This window comes from Ipomoea triloba, chromosome 11, assembly GCF_003576645.1.
Source record: "Ipomoea triloba cultivar NCNSP0323 chromosome 11, ASM357664v1".
Lineage (NCBI taxonomy): Eukaryota > Viridiplantae > Streptophyta > Magnoliopsida > Solanales > Convolvulaceae > Ipomoea > Ipomoea triloba.
Window position 1 is genome coordinate 22,391,347 of NC_044926.1, and position 12,229 is coordinate 22,403,575.

Consider the following 12,229-nt stretch of genomic DNA (forward strand, 5'->3'; position numbering starts at 1 on the left):
AAAAAAAAAAAAAAAAAAAAAAAACGAAAAAAAGTAATCTTGAGACATGGGTATGTGAAAATACGCCAAAAACTAATCTTTATGCCAAGTAAAAGATCAAATACCAAAGATTTCGACTTTGAGAATTGAGAGAATTAAATGATGAATATGAGGAGGATGGAAGAGCAAGAGTGCATGTGAAGAGACAAAGAAGCAAAGATTAGGACTGCATGTTTATGATTCCAGGATGCTGATTTCGTTGGTTAAATGACTAGCTTCAGCTGATATAAAAGTTGACATTTGATTTGGAGTAGGTCGTCCACTGTACTATAGATTTAAGAGGAGGGAGAAAAAAGGTTTTTTTTTTTGTTTTGAAAACACTTGGGAAAAAAACGTAGTTGAGAGTAATTGACAAATATAAATTCCATGAAAAAAAATTATTAACAATATTTCTCATTATATAATACCAGGGACCAAATGTGGCATATTATGAACAATTAAAGGACTAAGTTTGTTCAAATCAATTGATATGACTAAATTTCTAAAAGCAAAACAATTGAGGGGCCAAAAACGTCGTTTTCCCTTGATTTTTTCTCCTACAATGACCAATTCTTTGTGGGCCCCACTGAGATTGTTAATTGGAATAGCCCCATTGAGATTGTTAATTGGAATGCATTATCGCGCAGTGTGGGCAAATTCTACTGTGGATCATGGTCCACAGACTATTGTGGATCATGGTCCACAGAGCATTGTGGACCACTGGACCATGGCCCAAAGATGTGTCGTTAAAAAAGAAACGGCATCCGTTCTACGTAGGTAGCTCTACTTGTATAACATATTCAGTTGCATTTTATATAAATTGTAGTTTCATTTCAGCACAACACAATTACAGTTTCATTTTGTTCGAACTATAATTTCATTCGACATTATACATACAATAGTCTTATTATAGTGAGACATGTTATTGAATTTCATTTTATACACACTGTAGTCTAATTACAACACCATTAAATTATAATTCTAATTCAACTACGTTTTCATTTGGACAATATACACCCAAATATCTGAAACTGTTTTTCAGTTTCAGTTTATATACACTGTAGTTTCATTACAGCACAACCACAGTATCATTTTGATATAACTATAGATTCATTGGACAATATGCACTTAAATATGTGAAACTGTTATTCAGTTTCATTTTATATACACTGTAGTTTCATTACAACACAACTACAATATCATTTCGATATAACTACGATTTCATTAGATAATATATACTCAAATATGTGAAACTGTTATTCAATTTCATTTTATATACACTGTAGTTTCATTACAATACAACTACAATATCATTTCGATATAACAACAGTTTCATTGGATAATATACACTCAATATGCAAGACATATTATTCAGTTTCATTTTATACATGCTGCAGTTTCATTTCAACACAACCAAAATATCATTTCAATTCAATTGAGTGCATATTGTCCAATGAAGCTGTAAAAGTATCATTTTACTTAACCAAATGGCACCATTTTCGGACCATGGTCCACAAAGCTCTGTGGACCATGGTCCACAGTATAACGACTGCGCAATGTGTGTGTGGACTGCACTGCACGTGTCAGCTTGGCGTGTAATGCCTAGTAGTTTTTTTTTTTAATTTTTTTTTATTTTGTTGTATTTTGTTCCCCTTTGTTTTCTTCTTCTATCTCCCTTTTCTCTCCTATATGTCCTGCAAAAACTCATCCAAAAACCAAACAAATAAGCTTGCTCTAATATTAATAGAAAAATGATATTTTTAATTATTCAATTATGCCACACATGTACTGATTAATTTGATCAACGACATCTAAAGTCAGTGAGAGGATCGCACGACCTTATAGGTGCGACTCATCAAGCATCCCATATCTCGCGCTTGGGAATGTGCTTTCTACTATAGTTGCTATGGGATCGGGTCCACACTTCAACAGAAACCGTGCCAGAATATTGATCTTAGACAAACCGTTGTTTACAACCCCTATAATCCCATCTCCGATGTCTGCAATCCATTTTGAAAACCAATCAACTGTTTGTCTATCTTCCTCTGAAGCTAACAACTTCTCCAACTCCACCACAAAGATAACAACTTCTCCAACTCCACCAAAGCGAACCATTACTTATCCGAATCCGATAACACTAACTCTTCATAGTCCAAAAAAGAAAAAATATATATAAATCAACAAATGTGTTTATTTATAAATAATGATAAGCAAATAACAAAGTCGAATAAATAGATTGTAGGCCTATATACTTGGATTGTGCATGAGACGTCGACGTTGAAACTGTGCATCCTCACAAGGAATTCCCAAATGGCATTCCACACCACCTCTGACCACTGATTGAATTTGAAGTCAGCAGCGTAACAAACGACCTTTGCAAAGCATATGCGGATACCCAGTAACTCGAGTCAGTAATGCCATCGATGTACTCCTTCTCATCATCTAATAATCCATATTCATAACACGCATCCCTATATGATTTGTGAATGACCCCCACAACAATGCGAATATCCTCGTGGCTAGAAGGTCCACGTATCATTCTAGATAGTATAATTCTCCACACCATGACGGAACATAGAACAATCATCCTATGGAGAATTCTTTCTTCCTTGGATGTCATTCACACAGATCTTGTCTCCAAACAAACTAATTAGGAAACTCTGCATAAGTGAGCGACCGATCTCTTCATATTTTTTGTTTACCTCAAACCAAACTGGTTCTCCTTAACCGTTTGGTTCTCCACAATCTCGTCGAGGGTCTGATCTTCACCATAGAAAACATTCTGCTGGTGCTCTAAGTGGAAATTTAACTTCTATATAGGTGGCGCTCAATAATGTATCATGTACCCAAAAAGCCGCCATGTGGCTTTACATGCTGATATATAGCGACAATCGTAGTACATGTTAATCTTATCGACCACATCACCATTGAGTGCATTCGTGGAACTACTCATGAAGTATGTCGTGACACGATCATTTCCTTTGTTCATGTATTTGGATAAATATTTAATAGATTTAGACTGGTTGCACCATTCAAATTTTTGAAAGTATTTTCGTCCTTTTCAACTCAATATCCCAAATTTGAGCATGAATAAAGAGATTTAAGCCCTAAGATCGATCACAATTCACAATTCTCCTCCTCAACTTAAGGTAAAATGAGGAGGAAAACTGCGAATTTTGATCTTTTAGGACTTAAATCCATTTATTCATACTCAAATTAAGATATTAAGTTAAAAATGGTGAAAATACGCACAACAATTTTATATTTTTGCATGTTGTAAACGGATGGGTGATTGGCGCGATGAATTTTGTCACTAAAACAATAGTTGTGGATGAAAATTGGTACTAAAACAATAGTCGTGCGACCAAAATTGGTATAAATAAAACATGTGGACCAAAATTGTCATTTTGATAATAGTCGTGAGACCAAAATTGGTATTTGCTCCATTAATGAATTTGCTTTTGAAAAAAATCTCGAAACTTAAAAGGGCCAAAATGCCATTTCCTTTGTTTTTTGTTCGTGTATGTTCTGATTAATACTGAGAAAATGAACTGGTCGTTGGCTAAAGAGGGAAACAGAAGCTGAGGTCCATAAAAATCTACAATGCGTCTGAACATGTCCTCCTCCGCCTCCGCCTCCGCTCTCCCCCTCCCATTCTCCACCGCCACTTTCACTCACCACCACAACCACCGCGAATTCTCTTCTTCTCTACTCCCTATCTCCGCGTCGCCGCTAAACGCCTCCGAACAATGCACTTCCGGGGCCTACCCGGTTCTCCGGCACGACGAGCAGCAGAAATCTCCCCCCAAAGCCAAAACGATTCGGTACCGCCTGAGTCAGCTCTGCCGCGAAGGCCAGATCAACCTCGCCTGCCAGCTGTTCGACGAAATTCCTCAACCAACTACTGTGCTCTGGAACACAATTATCATTGGGTTCATCTGTAACGACTTCCCCGACGAAGCCGTCATGTTCTATTCCCGCATGAAGCGCTCGGGGTTGTCATACAGTTGTGATTCCTATACTTACTCTTCTGCACTCAAAGCCTGTGCCGAAACGAAGCGCCTTAGGATAGGTAAATCCGTGCACGCTCATATCATACGTTCGGATATTCACCCGAGCAGAATTGTATACAATTCTCTCTTGAACATGTACGCCACTTGTCTGAGCTCAGAAAAGCACCGTGATCATGATTTAGTAGAAAGGGTGTTTAATACAATGCGTAATCGGAACGTGGTTGCTTGGAATACTATGTTTTCCTGGTATACGAAAACTGAGAGATTCCTAGAAGCGGTAAGACATTTTGTTATGATGCTGAAGATGGGCATTAAACCAACTGTTATTAGTTTCGTGAACATATTTCCTTCTATTTCTGCACTGGGGGACATTAGGTTTGCTGATGTTTTGTATGGGACTCTTGTAAAATTAGGTAGTGATTATGTAAATAATATGTATGTTGTGAGTGCGGCTATTTTAATGTATGCTGAGCTTGGATGCCTTGACACTGCAAAGAGTATATTTGACTCCAGTTTTGACAGAAATATAGAGATATGGAACTCTATGATTAGCGCATATGTTCAGAATAATTACCCTCTAGAAGCACTACATCTCTTTCTTGATGCTTTGGAAGCTGAAGATGTGCCTTCATTTGATGATGTAACTTTTCTTTCAATGCTTACAGCAGCTTCGCAGTTGTGTCATTTGAAGTGTACTCAACAGCTACATTCATATTTGATCAAGAGCTCTCTTGTTTCGCATGTTATTCTGCAAAACTCCATGATTGCCACATATTCTCGGTGTAACTGCATTGGTGATTCATTTAAAGTCTTTATTCAAATGAAGGAAAGAGATGTCATTTCCTGGAACACAATGCTTTCTGCTTTTGTGCAGAATGGACATGATGTTGAAGGTTTGATGCTCATGTATGAGATGCAAAAGCAAGGGTTTGCTATTGATTTCATTACACTTACTGCTCTACTTTCTGCAGCTTCAAATCTCAGGGATGAGCAAATTGGTAAGCAGAGCCATGCTTATCTTCTTAGACATAATATTCAATTTGAAGGGATGGAGAGCTACTTAATAGATATGTATGCTAAGTCCAGCATGATCAAGGCAGCACAAGCAATATTTGAAGTAAGCTCCTCCAATAATAGAGATCAGGTCACATGGAATGCTATGATAGCAGGTAACACACAAAATGGGTTAATTGAGCAGGCATTTATTGTCTTCAGGCAGATGGTTGAGCAGAACATGGCTCCAAATGCTGTGACCTTAGCATCAATTCTTCCTGCATGTAGTCAGTTAGGAGGTATAACGGCGGGTAAGCAGCTCCATGGTTTTGCTATTCGCAACTTTTTGGACAAAAACGTTTTTGTGAGTTCTGCACTAGTAGACATGTATGCTAAATCAGGTGAGATTCTCTATGCCGAAAGTGTTTTTTTGAGCTCTTGTGAGAAGAACTCTGTAACATACACAAATATGATTTTGGGCTATGGTCAACATGGGATGGGGGAGAAAGCTTTAGAACTTTTCTATTCTCTGCCAGATCAAGGTGTTAAACCTGATGCAATTACCTTTGTAGCAGTCTTGTCTGCCTGCAGCTATTCTGGGTTGGTTGAAGAAGGCCTTCAAATATTTGAATTAATGGACAAAGAATATGGTATTCAGCCCTCTCTTGAGCACTATGCTTGTATTGTGGACTTGCTAGGAAGAGTTGGGAGGGTGGTTGAAGCGTACAGGTTTCTTCAGGGGCTTGGAGAAGAAGGTAATATGTTAGGGATGTGGGGATCCCTTCTTGCTGCCTGCAGAATTCACAGAAATTTTGACTTAGCAAAAGTTGTTGCTAACAAGTTGCTTGAATTGGAGGGTGGAGACAGGATGACAGGTTATCATGTTCTGCTTTCTAATATATATGCAGAGGAAGGAAATTGGGAGTTTGTAAATGGTGTGAGAGGAGGACTGCGTGAAAGGGGGTTTGTAAAGGAGGTTGGTTGCAGTTGGATTGATATTTCTGGTTATACTTGTGGGTTTGTTTCTAGAGATAGAAGGCATCCCAATTGCAATGAGATATATGAAATGTTGGACAACTTATTTATTAATATGAAGGACATCGGTTATAGGTGTCAGCTAGATGCAATCTAAGAGTGGAAAGACTTCCAGACCAGGGCACTTTTCTATGAGAGGTCTTACACTCTTACTAGTTACTAGCTGTGAAATCATGGAGTAATTAATCAGTCACCAACTTGGAAACCACGGTATGATGTGCAGTGATATTGTCTTTTGTTTTTCCTTCCGGTTTCTTGACTTTTTTCTTCAGAATGATGTGCACTGCCTAACCAAATTGTTAACTGAATCTTTAAGATGGTTCTTGGTTGCTTTATTAACAACAAATTCTGCAGGTTGGAATGCTTTTTGGAGCTTGCAATTGTGTTCTGTGCTCACTTCCTTGCTCCATCTAAAGGAGGCATTTGGATTCCAAAATCTTAATCAAATTGCTTGGTCTTAATAATGAAATCAACTGAAGGAAAGATCTCCATGTTTTCTGGTCAGTTTTACCAGTCAGTTTTTGTCATTCAGCTCTAATCCCATGCCTTCTTCTAGACTCTAGAGTAATGTATTTGGATTGATTAAACACTTATCTTTGAGGGTTCAATTGCACAAGGTTTCCATATTATGCAGGGTCTAAGGAAGGAAGATGTGTGCAACTTTCCTCTGTTTTCAGAGGTTGTCTCCAGTTCTCAGGACATCACTTTCTAGGCTTGGTGCTTGGCCACTTCACCAAGTGGAACCAGAACTGCAATGGTATGCCATTCCTCAAATTAGGATCATAATTTCCTTCCAGTCTGAACTATTTTGCTTCCCTACAAGTTTGGATGACACATTTGCTAAAATTGATTACAACTTTGTATATTGACTAATAACCAATAATTGGAAATCATAAAGTGGAAATCATAAAGTGTAAATTTTTATTTATCATTTGGATGATGTCAGGTTTTTTATTGATTATTGTTTGGAAAGTGGCTTTTGATTGTTTTCAAAAAAAAAAAGAAAGTGGCTTTTGATTTTTGGTCTTAAACAGGGTTTTTTTTTTTTTTTTGTTATAAAAAAAATTTATTTGTAGTATTCAAAATGTTTTTATGAGAATCTAACATAAGTGGCTTTTGATTTTTGGTTTTAAACAGGTTTTATTTGAGTTTTTTTTTTCCTTCAATTATTTGTAGAATAATAAGTATTCAAAATGTTATTAATGAAAATCAAACCTAAGTCTCCCATCTCTTCAACAATATGTTATGATTAATCCATACTGCAACATCAATTTGTTAATTATACAACTATTTTATTTACTATTAACATTAAGTAGAAATAAACTCTTAAAATATAGAAAAAGAAAATAGTGGTGAGCTGCAATTGTGATGATATGATTGTACTTTGTAGGTTGATATAACACACTTTTGAAAGGGGAGATTATTTTAGGGATACTATAACCGAATACCATGTGACATGCCAAATAAAAAATAAAGAGTAGGTGAATGACTAAAATTATATTTTTCTTATTAAATAAAATAATAAAAATATTAGTAAATAGATATCGTAGTAAAATTGATATGTTATTAATTTATTATTCAAATGATTTGGTTTTAATTTTTATTAATAACATTTTGAATGCTCATTATTATTATTTTTGGCAATAGTAATGTGCATGAGTAGTTCATAGAATGAAGATGACATGACAAAGTAAATAATATGTTGATGATGTATAATATAATCACAAAAAATTTATCTTACTTTAATAAATAAGATTTTAAAGTGTTATATATATATGTGTGTGTGTGTGTGTGTGTGTCACTTTTGTTCTTAAAGTGGTTTTATCCTCTTTTCATAGAAATCATTTTTTGATCTTTACAAGTCTGTCATGTGTGTGTGTATATATATATATATATATATATATAATCCTAATCATATATATCTTCATCTTTTCATAGAAATCATTTGTTGATCTTTACAAGTCTGTGGTATACTCCCAGTTTGATTTCTTAACATTGCTTCTTGTAGCAGGTTTGTTTGTTTTAATTTTGTTTAGGGGTGTGGGACTGTAGGCTTCCTTAAACTTTTTTGTTCATAGTTTTCTCTTTTAATAAAGTATTTTTTTTTAAGGAATTGGCTTTATCCTTTTCTCTTAGGAATTAAGTTGACAAAAGAACTAAAGAAAAATCTCTGCCTCAAGTTTTAAAATCTTATCCCGTCTTGCATTGCTGTTGCTCTTAAAAGTTTGGAAGGATAGTAATGGAAATTTCCCATTTTCTAAATTTGTGTCCAAGTCCAACTAAAGCTCCCCCCATGAAGTAAGCAGTGACGAAAGTCGAAATGGAATACTTTTGTTTTGTCCTCTCTCAACTTTCTTGCCAAAGGTTGAATACCAATCTCAAGGCCGACATTATGACTTGATAGTGTATTTGAGAAGATATAAATGAGAAATCTTGTGGATTTTTATTTTTTACTTTCAATTTTTATTTTACACACCAAAGTTTGATGTAAATAGTTTTTATTGAGACTCACGTGAAAAAAGTAATTTATCTGTACCCGTCACATCAGAGAGAAATTTAGGAAGTAAGATTTAGAAGTTCATATAGTAAGACTATAAATTAGGATAACTCAATGACTCAATAAACTAGGCTAAATGTTGATGCCACAAGAAATTTGTTCACTTTGAATATAATTTTCACACTACTTGCAGTTTAGTTTTAAATCTTAAAGATATCATCAAAAGTGTGAGGTTTTTGAGGAACTTTTGAACTAGAAAAGAAAAAATGAGAGTGAAAAAAGTAAAATAAAATCAAAATCTGCATATAAAAAGAAAAAAGAAAAAAAAAAACAGATTTAGGAATCCGCCTACGCGTGAGAGACGGACACGGGCCTCAAGGTGAGGTGCAACTCTCTTTATTAGTGAGGGCCCACATTCTCTGAAAAAAACTAAAGTTAGCATGTAGATTTCAACATTTCTCTCTCCTCACACTTTTTCCACCAACTAAGCAATATTTGTCTCAAAAATAGTAAAAGATCCACAAATATAAATACTCTAATTTCTTACCTCAAAGACTGTTGACTCTATTTTTTATTTTTTAGTAAATTTACATGGTTTTTCTTGACCCTCCGTCCGTTCACCCACTTTTACTCCGGGAGGCACAAGAACTGATCCAAGAAGAATCGTCACTTGGGAGAATTGAATTCGAATTCTTACAAAATTTCCCCCACAAAAAGAATTAACTTGCCACTTGAATTACCCATTGGATTAACTGTGGACTCTATTGAACAATAAACTAAGCCAGTACCGGTCCCTCAACTTTCTAATCAAAGGATAGGGAGTCAAATAAAAAAGTGGAGGCGTGCGAGTTTCGACTTTCTAGAAGAAACTTCTTGTGTTGCGCTGGAACATAGTTATATTATTATCTGCTTCACATTCACATTGCAGGGCTTGAAGCTCCCTTGAAAGCTCAAACTCTGCTCGATCTTGATGAACTAAGCTAAGGGAAGAGCGGCGAACGATGAGCAATCCAGAGCTAGCCTTCATCCCCTGGGAAGGAATGGGCCATCTTGTCCCCATGGTGGAATTGGCCAAACTCATACTGGAGAGAAATCAAAGCCTCTCCATCTCCATCTTAGTCATGAGGACTTCCATGGACTTTGGAGCCGACAAGTATCTTGACTCAGTCACTTCAGATTCCGGCCACCCCAGGCTGCGCTTCCTAGATCTCCGTCAATACAATGACCCAGATGCCGGCGAGGTTGAGCTTAATCCCGACAACTTCCTCTTCGATTTCATCGATAAACAAACAGCTAACGTTAGGCGATTCGCCCAGACTAATTATGCTGATGAATGTGATCGTCCTCGACTGGTGGGCTTTGTGATTGACATGTTCTGCGTCCCAATGATTGATGTTGCCAATGAATTCGGTGTCCCAACCTATCTCTTCTTTGCTTCTGGCATTGGTTTTCTCGGTCTCAGTCTCCATTTTCAGGCCCTCAAGCACGACCATGAGGAAGACACTAGCCGGTACAAGAATTCGGATGAGGAATTGTGCATCCCGTGCTATGCGAACCCTGTTCCGGCGAAGGCTCTGCCGGCGACGATGGTTGAGAAAAACCCAGGCACGGATATGTTCTTTGACGGCGTCAAGAGGTACAAAGAGACTAAGGGGATCATGGTGAACACCTTCGCAGAGCTGGAGCACTACGCCCTTCAGGTATGCCTGTTCATTGATTTGTTAAGATTTTTAGAGTATTTAATTTGTGTTCATGTTTGTTTGTTAAATTTTTAAAATTTCTGTTTGGCTAAGAGTTCGTTAACGTTCGCAAATGTGTTCGTTACAAGTTCACAAACATATTTGATACATGTTCACCGATACTAAACAAACAAATAAATGTACATTGTTTGGGAACAAGAATAGTTTATGTTTACAAACAATAACCAAACAAATAACATAACTACTATAAAAAATTTAGACTAAACTAAAGTAAGTATCTTAAAATTAAAAATAAAATAAAATAAATACACATAAATGAGTTCGAGCTCGTTAAGGAAGGCTCGGCTCGTGCTCAATCGAGCTTGAAAATTGATGCTCGAGCTCGAGCTCGAGCTCGGCAATTTTCGAGTTGCTCGATTGTTCGAGTTCGAGTTTAAATTTGAGCTCGAATCCATGCTCGAACTCATATAAAATTCAGCTTATTTGATTTTAAATTCATGTTTCAGTTAAAAATAAACTATATAATATATATATATATATATATATATATATATATATATAAAAAGCAATTGATCAATGGAATGGAAGATGGTTGTTTGACTCATTGTATCTTGAGTTCCTTTCTCCCTACCTTACTAAGTTCTGTTTGCTAACACCTTTATTTTCAGGCACTCTCCGATACAAAAACCTTGCCCCCTATATATCCGGTTGGTCCCCTGCTGAATCTTGAAGCCGGGCATGGCCGAAACAAGCCATCGCAATCCGAGAGCATCATCAAATGGCTAGACGACCAACCCGTCTCATCAGTGGTGTTCCTGTGCTTCGGCAGCTTCGGGAGTTTCGAGGCGAAACAAGTGACAGAAATCGCTACCGCCCTGGAGTCGAGCGGCCACCGCTTCCTCTGGTCCTTGCGGCGGCGCCCTCCGAAGGGGAAGCTAGAGCTGCCAGCCGACTACGAGAACCCGGCAGAGGTTCTGCCAGAAGGCTTCCTGGAGAGGACAAAATCGGTGGGCAAAGTAATCGGGTGGGCCCCGCAGCTGGCGGTGCTATCCCACCCGGCGGTGGGCGGCTTCGTGTCGCATTGCGGCTGGAACTCCCTCCTGGAGAGCGTCTGGTGCGGGGTTCCCATAGCGACGTGGCCGCTCTACGCCGAACAACAGATAAACGCGTTTTGGGCGATAAAGGAACTGGGAATAGCGGCGGAGATCAGGATGGACTACAACTTCGGAGGTTTAGGGGGCAATGAAGAGGACAACATTGTGACTGCAGAGGAAATTCGGAATGGGATAATGGAAATAATGAGTAATGGAGACATAAGGGAAAAGGTTAAGGAGATGAAGGAGATGAGCAGGAAAGCTATGATGGAGGGAGGATCATCTTATACAGCACTGAGCACCGTTATCAAGGCTGTTATCGATAATTCTAATACTATATGAAGATAGATAGATGTAGTTGATTTTGTTTCAAATGCGTTTTCCATTGAAGCACTAAAGTTTGAAGTTTTTATTTTTAATTAAGAATCAATCTACTTATCATTTAAAAAAAACAACAAAAAAAATGTACTTACTAATCAAATACGGAGTAACAATTAAAAAAAACAAAAAAGAATTTAATTATTAATCAAATAACAATTACATACCAATTGTATATTATATTATCAAGTGAGGGTGAAAGATTTTGATCCTTAGATTTGTAATTTATCCTAAGAGCATCCATATCAATGGATATTGAGGAAATAATGGCAGAGCATGATTTGGTTATTTGTTTTGAAACTGATGTAGGAAGGGGATAATGAATGCATATTTACTCCTGCAAATACCAAGATATTGTCAGAAATAAAAAAAATAAAAAAAAATTACATAGGGATGGATGCAGTGCGCGCCTGGCGATTGGCGCGCACTGTCGCCCCAGCGGGCGCGTGCTTCCCACGCGCCCGCTGGGGCGAGTCAGAGTGGCCGCCAGCTGGCGGCCAC

At 37.3% G+C, this 12,229-nt stretch overlaps 1 protein-coding gene across 4 annotated transcripts; it reads left to right on the top strand.

The window, feature by feature from the left end:
- Nucleotides 1–3,565: 3,565 nt before the first annotated feature.
- LOC115996487 (anthocyanidin 3-O-glucosyltransferase 2-like) lies at nt 3,566–11,788 on the top strand. 4 transcript variants are annotated; one of them, XM_031235739.1, is made up of 5 exons: nt 6,153–6,269; nt 6,414–6,559; nt 6,694–6,816; nt 9,485–10,256; nt 10,925–11,788. In XM_031235739.1, exons 4-5 carry the CDS (start codon nt 9,558–9,560, stop codon nt 11,690–11,692), a joined length of 1,467 nt encoding a protein of 488 aa, XP_031091599.1. In that variant the 5' UTR covers nt 6,153–6,269; nt 6,414–6,559; nt 6,694–6,816; nt 9,485–9,557; the 3' UTR covers nt 11,693–11,788. The 4 variants fall into 4 exon arrangements, 1 of the variants encoding a protein (XP_031091599.1); XR_004093632.1 differs by lacking the exons at nt 9,485–10,256; nt 10,925–11,788 and adding an exon at nt 3,566–4,924 and having other exon boundaries at nt 5,003–6,269; nt 6,694–7,031; XR_004093633.1 differs by lacking the exons at nt 9,485–10,256; nt 10,925–11,788 and adding an exon at nt 4,222–4,308 and having other exon boundaries at nt 4,697–6,269; nt 6,694–7,031.
- Nucleotides 11,789–12,229: the final 441 nt, after the last annotated feature.